Source organism: Microplitis mediator, chromosome 3, assembly GCF_029852145.1.
Source record: "Microplitis mediator isolate UGA2020A chromosome 3, iyMicMedi2.1, whole genome shotgun sequence".
NCBI classification, from domain to species: Eukaryota; Metazoa; Arthropoda; class Insecta; order Hymenoptera; family Braconidae; genus Microplitis; species Microplitis mediator.
The window spans coordinates 22123752-22139380 of NC_079971.1; the positions used below are offsets into that span (position 1 = coordinate 22123752).

Here is a 15629-nt window from a genome sequence, read left to right on the forward strand (position 1 = left end):
AAATCGTAATAATAATTATTTATTTAAAAACGAATTAAATAAAATATTTAATGATTAATTGGAGGATGTCCAGGAGGTAATAAATCTAAATTACTTTCACTATCTTCTACTTGGCTATTCTGCTGCTGTATTTCATTATCACTTTGTAGCTGCGCTTGCCACATATCCCGATAAACGCCGCCGTAAGAAATTAATTCCTCGTGTTTGCCGCGCTCTACTATTTCCCCGTCTTTTAAAACAATTATTTCATCGGCATTTATTATTGTCGATAATCTGTGGGCTATGATAATTGTTGTGCGGTTAGCGCAGACACGATGTAAAGCCGCTTGAATATTTCTCTCGGTTTGAGTGTCAAGTGCACTCGTTGCCTCGTCTAATAAAACTATTTTTGGGGCTTTTAACATCGTACGCGCAATTGCTACACGCTGTTTTTCACCGCCACTTAATCTCAGTCCTCTTTCTCCGACCTACAAAAAAATAAATCACAATAAATTATGTATTCAAATACTGAAATGCCAGAAAAAATACTTGGATATGTTCAAGTATGATCATATATGAGTCATATATCAATTAGAATCTGATCTGATCATGTAGAAATTAAAACCTGATCAGGCAGAAACATATATGATCTAATCTGATACTATGTTATGTGATCAGTGTTTACGTCTAATGTCTTATATGATCATATATTTTCATTAATAATCAAATATAGATCATGTATGAATTAAAATTTGATTATGTATAAATTTAAACCTAATATAATCAGACACAAACATATATGATCTTATCTGATACTATGTTCAGTGATCAGTGTTTACGCCTGATATCATATATGATCATTTATAAAATCAGGAATGTATACAGATTTATATATAATCATTTGTGTTCATTAATGATCAGATATCAATCATATTTAAATTAGAATCTGATCATGCATTGAGCTAAACCTGATCATATATGATACTATGTTCTGTGATCGATGTTTACGCCTAATATCATATGTGATCATACATGTTCATGAATGATCAGATATGAATCATAGATGAATTCAAATCTGATCATGTAGAAATTTAAACCTGATCAGGCAGAAACGTATATGACCAAATCTGATACTATGTTCTGTGATCAATGTTTACGTCTAATATTATATATGATCATATATAAAGTCATAGTAATGTATACAGCTTTATATATGATCATGTATTCATTCATGATCAGATATCAATCATATATGAATTAGAATATGATCATGCATTGATCTGAACCAGATCATGCATGATCATATGTGATACTATGTTCTGTGAGCAATGTTTACGCCTAATATCATATATGTTCATGAATGATCAGATATGAATCATATATGAATTAGAATCTGATCATGTATAAATTTGAACCTGATCAAGCATGATCATGAATGACCATATATGATGATATATGATACTATGTTCCGTAATGAATGTTCACGTTTAATATCATATATGAAGTCATAGTAATGATACAGCTTTATATATGATCATATATGTTCATTAATGATCAGATATGATTATACCAGATTTATATGATCATAAACGAACACATCTGATAGCATATCTGCTCATTTAATTTCATTAATAATCAAATACGTTCTTTAATGATCATATCTGATACAATGTTCTATAATGGAAGTGCGCACCTGATATCATGTATGATCATATATGACGTGATAGTAATGTATAAAGCTTTATATGATCATAGGTGTTTATATATGATCCGATAAGATGATATAAGATAATATACATGATCATAAATAAACACATCTGATAATGCATCTGACCATTTGTTTTCATTACTCATCAGATAAGTTCTTTTATGACCATATACGTTCTTATATGATCATATATGATCAGGCATTATCATATTTATGAATACGAATACTTGCAATTATTAAAAAAAACCCATAGTTTTAACCTCATATGAACGAATAATCATATATGATCATATATAGTCATACGTCACTATTTCGTTCATATATGAACAGATAAAGCTACTTTTCATATCTGATCGAATCTTAATATTCATGTGATCATACACGAATACTCATATCTGATCATATTAAAAAAATGGCCGAATCTGATCATGAATATGATCCTGTTTGATCATATATGGTCATATAAGTTACTGTGTCTAATATAGTAGATGTCTCATGATATCAGATACACTCATATGATCATGACTAATCAGATTCAAATTTATATATGGTCATATCTGATCATATTTGAATAAATATCGTCATATCTAAGTATTTTTTCCCGGAAGTTCATAACTAAAATCTATTTGTATACCTGTGTTTCATATGCTTCGGGAAATGTTAAAATTTTTTCATGAATATCAGCATTTTTAGCTGCCGCAATCACATCTGCCTCCGGTGCATCTAATTGTCCATACTGAATATTGTATTTTATGGTATTATTAAAAAGAACAGTGTCTTGAGGAACAACACCAATGGCATTTCTTAGCGAATCTTGTTTAACGGTCTTAACATTTTGGCCATCGATTAATATGGATCCTTGTTCGACATCGTAAAAACGGAACAATAATCTCATGATTGTCGATTTACCGGCACCAGATGGACCAACAATCGCGACAGTTTTACCGGCCGGCACAGTAAATGATACATTTTTTAGTATTGTTTTTTCACCGACATAACCAAATGATACATTGTTGAATTCAACTTGTCCGCGTTTTACTATCAATGGACCAGCGCCCGGTGCATCTATAACTTCTTGTTCTTCACGTAATAATTCAAACATATTTTCCATGTCTACGAAATTTTTTTGTATTGCTCTGAAAAATTATAGAACAATTTTATTTCATTAAAACTTTTTCCTTCAAGATCAGATAGGACCGCCCTGGCGAATTCTAATTACAGTAAATTACCGCATTTTCCCGTAATGAACCGCATAACCCGCTATGTCTACGGCAAATTTACCGCAATTTACACCAACGTACGGTAATTTACGGGTTTTACAGTGTGATACTTTACTTTACGGTAAATACCGCAGACTTGCCGAAAATTTACGGTAACAATATCGTACTTTTGCCGTAGAATACCGTACGTTAACTGCAAAATACCGTAAGTTACGGCAAACTGCGGTAATTACCGAAATTAGGATCCGCCAGGGCATTTTTCGTAACTGATCACAACAGTAATATTTCATACCTGTAATATGTTCCAAACCAATTAAGTGGAACATAAAGTTGAATAATGTAACTTGCAAACAGTACATAGTCTCCAACCGTTAATGTTTTCTCATAAACAATCTAAAAAAAAATCATTATATTTTAATAACGAAAAATTGACCCTCCGGATCACGATCATATTTTAGACTAGAGGTGTCATTTAAATTTTCCGCCCTTTGTTGATATTCTAGAAAACGCCCAAGACTCCATTTTAGGTTTCCAAAATTTTTCTCGGAAAAAAATTTAAAATCGGTTACCGTTACACCTTAAAGTCTACACGGAAAGAATATTATGGAAAATGTTCCCATAATTTTGTGAAATTTTTTCCTATACCATCATAGGAATTACGACCATAAATTATGGGAGCAGTTCCTATAATTATAGGAATGTTTCCTAATTATGGGAATGATACCCATAACGTTACAAGAATGGTTCCTCTAATTATAGGAAAGGTCCCTATAATTTATAGGAATACTTACTATAATATTATGGGAATAGTTCCCATACTATTATAGGAACCATTCCTGTAATATTATGGGAATGGTTCCCATAATGGTATAGGAATTGTATCCATACTATTTTAGGGATGGTTCCCATTATATATGGGAACCATCCCTATAGTAGTATGGGTACAATCCCCATATCATTATGGGAACTATTCCCATAATGCATAGCAAAACTTCCCATAATTTTCTTTCAGTGTAGTATAGGCATAAAAAATGAATCACTTTTCCACCGTAATCTAATGGTCTAATGTTCAACTTTCAAAGCACGGATTGCACGATTAAAGTGACGTCACACGAACATAAAATTTCGCCAATGGCGACTATCGCGTCATATTAATGTGTATTAGACATATAAATTAGGGTTCCGTAACAAATTGCCCTCGGACAAAATAACCCCGATAAAATAACCTAGAACAAAATAACCTCGTAACAAAATAACCTGATAAAATTCACATAAATCTATAACGATAAAATTCGTACTTGAAGGTTATTGTTGTTCAGGTTATTTTACAACAAAGTAATTTTTTTTCAGGTTATTTTGTCGGGGTTATTTTGTCGAGGTTATTTTGTCCGAGGGTAACCGGTCGCGTCACCATAAATTAGTAATTAAATGAATATATAATGAATAATTAACCATATGAAGACAGAGTAGAGATCCAGCAAGTAATCCACTGCATACAATAACATTCTGAATAGTATTCAACATATTCAAAGTTATCATCGACTTCCATTCTTCGATTTGGTATTTAAAAATGGCCTCTCTGTAGCTCATGACTTCATAACTTTCAGCTCCGTAATACTTGACAGTTTCAAAATTCAATAAACTATCGACGCTTCGTGCATTGAGTGCATTGTCTGCTAAGTTCATTCGTCTCTGAAATTTCGTGCGCCATTCCGTGATCCCAATTGTCGCAACTAATCAAATAATCATTATCATTATTAATTAATAGTATTAATATATTTTGATAATTAAATCGTAAAAAAAATATTTACTGATATATAAAAGCATCGTAGCAAAAACAATAAGTCCAAACCAATGATTAAAAGCGGTAACAAAGAAAATAACAGCAATGATAATGTCGATTATTGTTGGTACGATTGAAAATAATATGTAATTTAATAAATTATTTATTGAATCTGTTCCACGATCCATTATACGTAATACTTCGCCGGTTTTGCGCCCAAGATGCCATCGAAGACTTAGACTATGCAAATGTCTATTACAAATATTAAAAAAATATTGTAGATAAATAATTTATTCTATTAATTTTTAGAATTGATCAAAATTGAAGACAGTGTTCCCATTCCCCGCATGAAAAAATATATACGTCGAAAATATACGTGACATATATGTGATATACACAAAATATATGTACGAAAAAAAATATATACGTCAAATATATTTTCAGTTATATGTTGATATAAATGTATGCATGTATGATTTCATAGATGTCAGGATATACGTGGAATATATAAGAAATATATGTCTGCATATATATAAAAATGTACGAAAGTATATATCTCAATATATGTATCAACATATATGCAATTATATATCTCAACATATATACAGCTATATACATTCACATATATATTAATCTATATAAAATCATATATATTTACATATATGCAAATATATATTGACATATATTTCAACATATTTGTTACAATATCACAAATTTACATGAATTTTTTTTTATTTTCAATACCTGAAATCCCTAGGGGAAATTTTTCGGACTTTTCTCTGAAAAACTCTGAAAAAGTCTAGAGAATAAATGTGGGTATACATACAAACATATATGAAAAAATATATGTCTGCATATATTTTTATATATATGCTCGTATATACACAAATATGTAAGTCAAAATATATTTAGTATATATGTAAAAATTTATGTGAAAATATATTTTTACATATATATAAACATATATGTAAAAATATATGTTGGCGTATATGTAGAATATATGTGACTTATAAATGAGAATATATGCAAACATATATGCAGTCTTATACATAAACATATATGTAACCATATATGCGCACATATAATTTAATGCAAAAAAAATATATGTCAAAATATATATTTCTATATTTGACATATATTTATGAGTATATTTTTCACATATATATTTTTCCATGCGGGTCGTCACATAGTTATCGAACACATCACATAATTTCGGGTATTGTCGGATAATACATCTAACAAACTATGTTACCCAGGAAGGGATCGCCAATGGAAATATACTGTGCCGATAAAAAAGTGAATGCCGTTGGGAACACTGCTTAAAGTACCTGAATAATTCAACTTCAACTTCGCGTGTCGTATACTGTTGTATTCTTATCCATAAAAATGACCTTAAATTATTTAATACACCCATACCACCCGTACCACCGCCTTGTAAAAATTTGAACAGTACATATATAACAATTAAGTCCCATCTGAAATATAAAGAAATAAAACATATTTTATAAAATAATGATTCCCCTGTAGAAAAAAAAAAAATTTGACCATTCCAACTTCGAGACTTGAAAAAATTTCAAACTTTTCTCAAATTTTAGTACTGAATACAATATAAAAAAAAAATTAGTTATGGTCTAGAATTACTACCCGCCAAATTCGAAAAATTTTAGAACATTTCCAAAAAATGTATCAATTTCGAAGGTAAAAATTTGAAATTCCAAATTTTGCTCGCATAAAAAAAAATAGATTTAAGCTGCAAAAAAAGGTCTCAATTTTCGAATTTCCTGATATTTTTTAATAGTTTTTATCAGTGAAAAAGTTTGACAAAAGAACAAATTTCGAAGTGAGTGATTGAACTTTTTGTTTCATATGTAATTATATAAGTACCTGTAATTATTAATAGATAAATCTGTAACACTATCAACAATTTTTTTATTATAAATTGGTACGTAAAGATTAATAGCGCGACCAGCAGCTAACAATGAAAAACAAAATATCACTCGTAACTGCAACAAATAACTCGTCGGCCATAGAAATGGACTGAGTGTTGTTATTTTGTACCAAATGTTTTTCCATGTCGACTGATTATCATCTGGACGCTGTAAAAATAATGTATTTTAAAAAAAACTTCTTTTCAAGTGAATAATTAAAAAATGTCCCAGTTCTTATCTGCAATAGAAAAGTAAATTTCTAATTTCCAAGGGTCGAATTTTTCAAATATTTTCAAAATAGTCACGCATAGAAAAAATTTTTAATTAACGCCGCCATTTTATATCCGATGCGATGCTGCCGAATTATTGAATAGTAATTAATATCTATTTCTACTTGAAAAATTTTCTTATTTAAAAGTTATAGAATTTTTCAAAATATAAAACTTCAGCAATTTTGTTAAATTTTTTTTTTTCTATTTTATGACAGTCGCATTAATCAACAAGTTTTTTAAATTAAAATATTAAAATTGCAAATTGTTTTTTTTTTAAATAAAAAAAAAAAATTAATGTAAAATTATGCGCATTAATTGATATAATTAATGAAACCAAATACAAATTTATTACTAACCTTCGAATTACACTCTATACTTCCAACTTTCATATAAAATTAATTACAAAAAATTAAACACGTGAAAATTATTAAAAATATTTTTTTTCAAAATAATTAAATATTTACAGGTGAAAAAAAAATCAAGACTGTCGTAAATTATAGTCCATATGGTGAACAAAAAAAAAAAAAAATTACTAAAACAGAAGCACGATTTAACAACAACGCAATTAAAACTCTCATCTTTGGACCATAGGTGGCCAGTTTTTAACGTCAACTAAAAAACAATTAAAAATTATCTCCGTTTACTTGCTCGAGGCGACTTAGCGGCGTTTTAATTTTGAAATCTTGTCAATTAAATAGTAAAATTTTCTGAAACTCGTAACTCTAAGAAATCTACTTAACAAATATTTTTCAAAATTAATCATTACACGGAGAGAAATTTATGGTAACAATTACAATATATTATAGGAATGGTTCCCATAATGCATGGCAACCGGTATTTTTGAAATGTTGATTATAGGAACGGCACCCATAATATTATAGTTATTATTATAATATTATAGTAATCGTTACCATAATATTATGATAAGGGTTACCATATATGATGGTAATGGTTACCACAAGATTATGGTAACGATTACTATAATATTATGGTAATGGTTACCATAATTCTTTCACATGCGATATGAGAACTGTTACCATAATGATGGGAATTGTTCCCATACTTATGGGAACTTTTCTAAGAAAGTATGGGCCTATATCCCATAATTTCAAGTAATTATTACCATAACGGTATGGGATGATATTTCATAAGCGTACTAGGAACGGTTACCATAAATTTCTCTCCATGTACACGGAGAGAAAAAAATAGTTCTGATTCCTATGCTAGGATGGTAACCATTGCTATGTTACATAGGGACGAAGATTTTTGTGAAAATCCTGTGTGAATATACTGGAAAAAATCTTTAGGATTGTGGCAAAAATATGAATGATAGCTCATTCGATGCGGAATCAAATTTTGAGCAAGATGTGGTTTTCATTTTTTTTAATTATCAAAATTTCAATTTTTTATCAACAAAAAACATGAACAAAATAAAGAATCTTAGATTTTTGTTAATAACTCAATAACTATAAGCGATATCGAAATTCTAAAAAAAGATCTTTAAAGAGGAGGAAATTTCTAAAAAAAAGTTTTGGCTTCCGGAATTCTAGCTCCATGAACAATAATTTTTATTTAATGTTAAAAATCGGATTCCGCGCGGCTGCTGTCTTACTCTAACCTCAACGTGCCCATATGACAGCAGCCGCACGGAATCCGATTTTTAACATTAAATAAAAATTTTTGTTCATGGAGCTAGAATTCCGAAAGTCAAGACTTTTTTTTAGAAATTTCCTCCTCTTCAAAGATCTTTTTTTAGAATTTCGATATCGCTTATAGTTATTGAGTTATTAACAAAAAGCTAAAATTCTTTATTTTGTATTCATTTTTTGTTAATAAAAAATTGAAATTTCGATAGTTAAAAAAAATAAAAAACATCTAGCTCAAAATTTGATTCTACATCGAATGAGCTATCACTCATATTTTTGCCACAATTCTAAAGATTTTTTCCAGCATATTCACCAAAATCTTCGTTCCTATGTATCATAGTAATGGTTACCATGTTAGCAAAGGAATCAGAACTATTTTTTTCTCTCCGTCTACAGACTTTTTTTAAGATCTTCTCTTAAATTTCCTGTTATCATAAATCATACAATAAAAGTTAAAAACTTACATTCCGATAATATCTGGAATTAGCGCTGGTGTCATTAAGTGTATTATAATCAGAGTCAGAGTAACCAGATATTCCAGGCGCTCTTAACCCTAATGCAAAAATCATCAAATTGCTGACATATCTCAGTACAAATAATGACATTTCTATTTGATCACTTGGTCTATAATAAAATATTTAACAAATTTTTAATTGCGTGTTAAATGATGATTAACTTATAACTTATAATATATATATATATATATATATATGCTTACGTATTTAAATGGAACCACCATTCGGATTTTCCGATATTGAAAAAAGTTAAATTTTCACCAATAAATGCAAGCGTCCAAAAACCTAAAAGTACCAAACCATGGCCGCGTGGTGGAACCGATGGTAATAATTTATGCCTTTCAACTCTTAATATATATACAGAATATGGATATACAATCATAGTTAAACATGTTGTTAATATCTACAATCATCAAATTTTTTTTATTAATCAATGGTAATAATTACTACTGTTACTTTCTCGTGTAAAAAAGTTCTGAAAATTTTCCGAATGAGGAATATCAAAATTTGTAGAACTTATAATATTGAGACAGATTACAACTTTTTTTTGACTTTAAAGATTTTAATCGTGAAACCTGTGAGTGATTTAGAACTTTACGTGAACGAATTTTGAGCCAGATTAGAATGATTTTAAAACGTAATTCTCAAAACATATTTTTGATAAATTTTTCCCTGGCTAAAACAAAATTCAAAAATTTTAAATTTAAAAGCTGCCCTGATTCCCAAACTTTCATTCAAAAACTTGCTCTTCAATGCTTTTGGTCAAATTAAGGTCAAGTTCTGTTTCAAGTTTTGACTGTAATATGAGTACAACATGAACTACAAGTTGACGTAAATCTACAGCCGTAATAGGAATGCAAATTGAATTGGAAAGTTGTCTTCAAGTTACGGAAAAAAAAACTAGAAGAGCAAAAGTTAATATCAATTTGACAGAAACTTGCGAGAAAAAAACTTGAAGGAGCAAAATTTTAGGTCCAAATTCACTAAAAGTTACCTTCAACTATAGGCATCAAGTTTTTGCAGTCAATTTTCCGAGTCGAAATCTAAGGCATACTTTTAACTTAAATGGGCATTGAAAACCTACATTAGACTTTTTAGGGCGTAGTAATTTTAAAAGCTTGAAATGGACTTACTTAGATTTACAAAGGCTTGAATCGAACCTACTTACTTATGGAGGCATGAATTAGACCTACATAGACATAAATCATGGAACGAACGTAACTAGACTTAACAGAAGGAAGGACTTGCAAGTAATACTACAAAAAGGTTAAATTGTTAAATTCGCGGACTACTGGAGAATTGATGCCAGTGATTCAGTCATCTCTCCCTGGGTTAATGACACCCAAGGGTGGGTTGGGTCCCACAGGCAGCCTGGGACTAACATAGGGTCGATTTATTATGTCCTAAAAAGTCTAATGTAGGTTTTCAATGCTCATTTAGGTTCAAAGTATGTCTTCGATTTCGACTCGAGTTCTTATTTCGGTTGTATATTTCCGTCAACTTGTGATCAAAATGGTTATTAGGGCGTATAGTAGAAGTATTCAATTGATTCAAAATTCGCGTCTATTGAGTTCTAAATGGTAATGCGCGTTTTCATCCCCCGACAAAATATCTCCGGACATAATATCCCCGACAAAATATCTTTCGATATAATTCTCACAATTTTCCTAAAAAAAAAGCACCCAAATTAGTTGTGAACAGTACAAATAAAACATTTAAATAAAAAAGAGAAATTTTGCTGATAGGATATTTTGTCGGGGGATGAAAACTCGCGAAATCGTTCAAAATTAACTGTAATTTTTACTATTAAAATTCTAAAAGTTCTAATCTCGCTCAAATTCTAATTCAAAATTTCTACATGTCGAAGATTTTTGGAATCTTTTTACGAATTACTTTTACTCGGGTATCAAATTAAGAAATTCCTCATATGAAACATAACCAGTATTTTTTTTTAAACGAGAATAATAATAATAATAATAATTATTAAATAATTTACCATGTAACCATAGACTTTTTTGTCATCCAATATCGTAGCTTGTAATATTATCCTAGTAAAACTAAGCAATGGTACAAGATATAAAAATAATTTTTGTAAATTATATAATTTGCTACGCGGTAATAAATGATTACGTGGAGTTCCATATTTCCAATAGATCCATAATTGTAAAGTACCAAATATTAATAAATACAATGAAACAACTGCGATTGTAACAGTATCAAGAAAGCATTTAGACATTCCATGAGTAACCCATATTTCACTGAACGTAACATTCGGCGGGCAAAATGTTATCGTTTGATTTTTATCCATTGTATTAATTACTATTTCCTTTCGTTTGTTTTCGTTTGCACTCCAATAAATCAGTTTGTTATCGAATAAATATTTTCTTTTATCGATGTAATTTTATATATAATTGATATATGCTTTGATAATTTCAAGTATTGGTACCTTATCTAAAAAATTCATTTATGTATAAAATAAAAAATACTTTTGTGTATTTATTTTTATGTAATTAAAATATTTGTTAGAAGATAAAGCCTTAATTAGATATTAGATATAAGATGTGTTTTTATCTATTTTTAAAATACTTTAATGATAAATTATACAATTTCATAGTATTTATTTAAGTTGTTAAATAGGTTTTAAGAATTTAAGATTAGAAAAATAACTTATTAATTTCTTAAGTCAATATTTGAAGTTTTTTTATAAGAAACAACACGATTTTGAAAAAAAAAAAACAAGCTAATGGAAGTCTAAGACGAAAAAAGAAAACAAGAAAAATTACAATTTCTCAAAAACTGACACTTAACCAATCGGTTACAAGTGTATTATTTTAACGCAGATTAAATGTGTTCCATGTTTCCGGCAATAAGCAAAACTACAAGAAAAAAAACGAATCACAAAATTTAGGCATAATTACTATGTGCTACGTAACCCGAAACTATTAATGGATCCGATAGTTTTTACTTATGGCATAAGTGAAAAATTGCTATTCCATAAGTAAAAGATAGCAACACAGTGAAAGATATGAACCCTTAGTAAATTTTAATTTATAAGCACATTTTTTTTTATAGAATAATAATGTTTACTTTTGGCAAAAGAAAAAGCTATCGGATTCCATTAGTGGTTTCGGGTTACTTTCCACATAGTAATTTTTGCTTACTTCTTTTTCCGATTACAGTTTTTTGTAGTTACTTAAAACACATTTTAAGGTGTGTTAAATATCTATAGTTTACTTATGGCGTTTGAATGTTATTTGGCAACTGTGTTAATTCCTGAGAAAAATGAATCATATATCATACATGGATCACATATAGATCTTATATGGACATATATCGATCATATATAGACATATATGGGGTATACATGACCAATTTTTATATATGGTGATATATGACTCATTTTTCATGGATTTCGACTACACACTTAGTTTTAGAAAGTGAAAACAAGATAGGAAAAATTATTTTCATTTTAAATGCTATGGTGTCATCTTAAAACCGGACCATAATGGCCACCTGCAAAAATAAAAATAAACACATGCAAAAATTACTTAGCCATAGTAATATTTACAACAAATATCACAAATTATTGTAAGCATTGTAAATTTTATTATGGCTATGGAAATTTTTGCATGTGTTTACTTCTATTTTTGCAGGTGGTCATTATGGTCTGGCGGGTCCGGCTTTACTATGACCCCATAGCATTTCAAACAATAATTTTTCCATGTAGGTTAATACCGTTTATGGCGGCTTTAGGACCATTTTTGAACACTTAAATAATTTGTAAAAATTTCAGGTGTCTCGACTGAATATCACAGCCATATCACGCAAAAAAACATATCAATGCTAATATATCACATAAGAAAATATCACTATATCTAATTATCGTCTTATGAATATTATACGTAAAAAAATCGTTTATATCTACAGTGAAAAAAATAAATATTATCATTCTATATTTAAATGTAAATATACTATGATTACTTTGTATGTAATACATGCCTTGTACATTTCATGTTATTAAATATAATATTTTTTATATAATATTGTAATGATTGTAATCATTGAGGTATAATCGTAATAATTTTTATCAACACGACAATTTTAATATAAGAACAGTGCGATATTGAAGCATGTGATAATTAGACTTGTGATAATTTCTAGTACGATATTTTTTTATATGATGTTTTGTTGTATGATATTATGACTTTGATATGTAGACATGCAACTAAATTGCAATTAGATTAATTTTCTAAATGAACTGTAAGAAAATTAATTACATTTTATTTTATACTTTTGCTTTAATTGAAATTGAATATTGTGTCCACAAATGGCGCAATCAGTAATTCCAGAATTAAAGTAAATACATTCACTTGATGAATAATTTCTTAAATTAACTAAAAATTTAGTTTAATCAAATATATACATATATTTAATTCTACTAAATCTTATCAATCAATAGCGATCATTTACTTAATCATCAATTATTTTATTGCCACTATATACAAAAATCACGACTTAACTTCTGAGCGCTTTATTAATATTTCCAATAATTTTCAAATTTTATATTTTACCGCCTATTTGCACTATTTTTAAATACTGATTTTTTTTACCTATGAGCGCAATTTTTTTTACTAAACTAAAATTTTAAAATAAGTAAATAAATAAATTATCTAGAAATTACAATCATATAAAGAAATCGCGTAATAGCTTTTTTATAAATAAAAATGAATGATAATTTGATTAAATAATTACTCGGAATATTTTTTTATCAGTAATCACTTTACGCGGAATTTCGTTAAGTTTACAAATATCGCATTAGTTCCAATCAAAAGAATTTTTTCAATGAAAACAATATCGTTCGTCACATAAATTTATAACAAAAATATATAAATATATGATCCTGAAGTTGACAGACAATCAGCAATTTTTGAATTTTTATTTTCGACAAGTCGATTACATAAAAAAAAAAAAAAAAAATGCACATGCAGAAAATTTAAAAAACTACAGGTGCAATTTTTTCAAATATTTTTTTCTTATAATTTATTGTTTAAAAAAAAAAATTCAAAAAATTATTAGACGTCGGCTAACTTCAGTATCATATATTTGTCTTGCAAAATTTGAAATCATGAACTTCTGTTACATAAAAATAATTTAAACGAGCAACCTGCAGTCACTACGTGACTGCCCAAATATCACTACTAAATTTATAAAATACGCAGAAAAAAAGGATTTCTTGCCGCAAAAAAATTTTAATTTGCACCAAGAAATTTTATACAGTATCAATTAAATACAAAAATTGTCTTGGGGCGAGAAAAGATTTTTTTGGTCAAGAAGTAATTCCTTGCACCAAGTAATTTTTTCTAGTTCTAAATAAATTTTTGTTTTCAATTCACAATGCAAAAAATTTATTGGGGTAAGTAAAAATTTTCTTTAGGCAAGTAAAGATTTTTTGTGTCAATGAATCCTTTTTTTTTCTATGCACACTTTTTTGGCTTTGAGAAGCTTCCTAAAACCAAAAGGGAGTATAAAAATCTGTCATTTTGGAATAAGTAACGCGATATAAATAATATAGATATATATTCAGTGACATTAAGTCATATTTAGTGACAGAATAATTAAAGTATTAATTTATTTAAAGAAAATAAATACGATCGTCTTTTTTCTCGCGTAATTTAAATGTAATTCGAATGATATAGATAAATCTATTTATCTCAATACTTGGCAATTAAAAAGAGTTTAAACTATGAAAAGGCACAAATTCAAGTCAAGACCTATCTAATGGTACCAATTTCAATAACATTAACTAATTCTATCATATAGATATGGCGGGAACAAAATTTTCCTTATTCTCTTAATAATATATATAATTTAAATTAACATCAATAAAATCAATTTAAAAAAAACTTTTTTTTTATGAGCTAATGATTTTTGAACGATAACTTAATGAAAAATTTATCTAATAAAAATATATAACAAAAAAAACTATTGCATTAATGAGTAAACAAACGCAATTATATAACAATTATTATAAATTCCAATAGAATAATTATTTTTTTTATAAACTATTGAAATTTAATATCTAAAACAATTTGATTTTTTTTAACCTCCAACATTCCTCTTATTTATTTATAAATTTTCATAATAAATATGACAATTACTTTATAAAATTGTATAATTCAATTAATTTAAAAAAAATAAAAATTCAAGTTAATTAAACAATTAATTTTTCTATGAGCGACTAAAATTTTTACTTACTTGATATATGAGATCATTTACTAATTATTCATTTATTTATTTATTTATTTATATATATTTGTAAGAAGACTTAGTTACTGACATTCAATTAATGAACAATAAAACACGACATTGTTAGTAGAAAAAATTCACAATATTATTCAAAAAATATAAATCTCAGATTATATATGATATATTTTTGAGAGTCATACAACGCCATGTGATGTCACTGAATTATTACATTATGAATATGAATCGCCAACGATTCAAGATTTAATACGATGAAAAATATACACATATATTTTTTTTAAGAGAGGTTGAGAATAAATTTTTACTCAGTGAGT

The 15629-nt window shown here is 28.0% G+C and overlaps 1 protein-coding gene across 1 annotated transcript; it reads right to left on the reverse strand.

Annotated features, from left to right (window-relative positions):
- Positions 1-3: 3 nt before the first annotated feature.
- LOC130664526 (ATP-binding cassette sub-family B member 6) lies at positions 4-15553 on the reverse strand. Its single transcript, XM_057464467.1, has 11 exons — positions 15307-15553; positions 11048-11502; positions 9255-9454; positions 9001-9160; positions 6575-6786; positions 6019-6165; positions 4719-4942; positions 4360-4640; positions 3200-3300; positions 2322-2823; positions 4-467 (listed from the first exon to the last, which is right to left on the reverse strand). Exons 2-11 carry the CDS (start codon positions 11357-11359, stop codon positions 48-50), a joined length of 2559 nt encoding a protein of 852 aa, XP_057320450.1. The 5' UTR covers positions 11360-11502; positions 15307-15553; the 3' UTR covers positions 4-47.
- Positions 15554-15629: the final 76 nt, after the last annotated feature.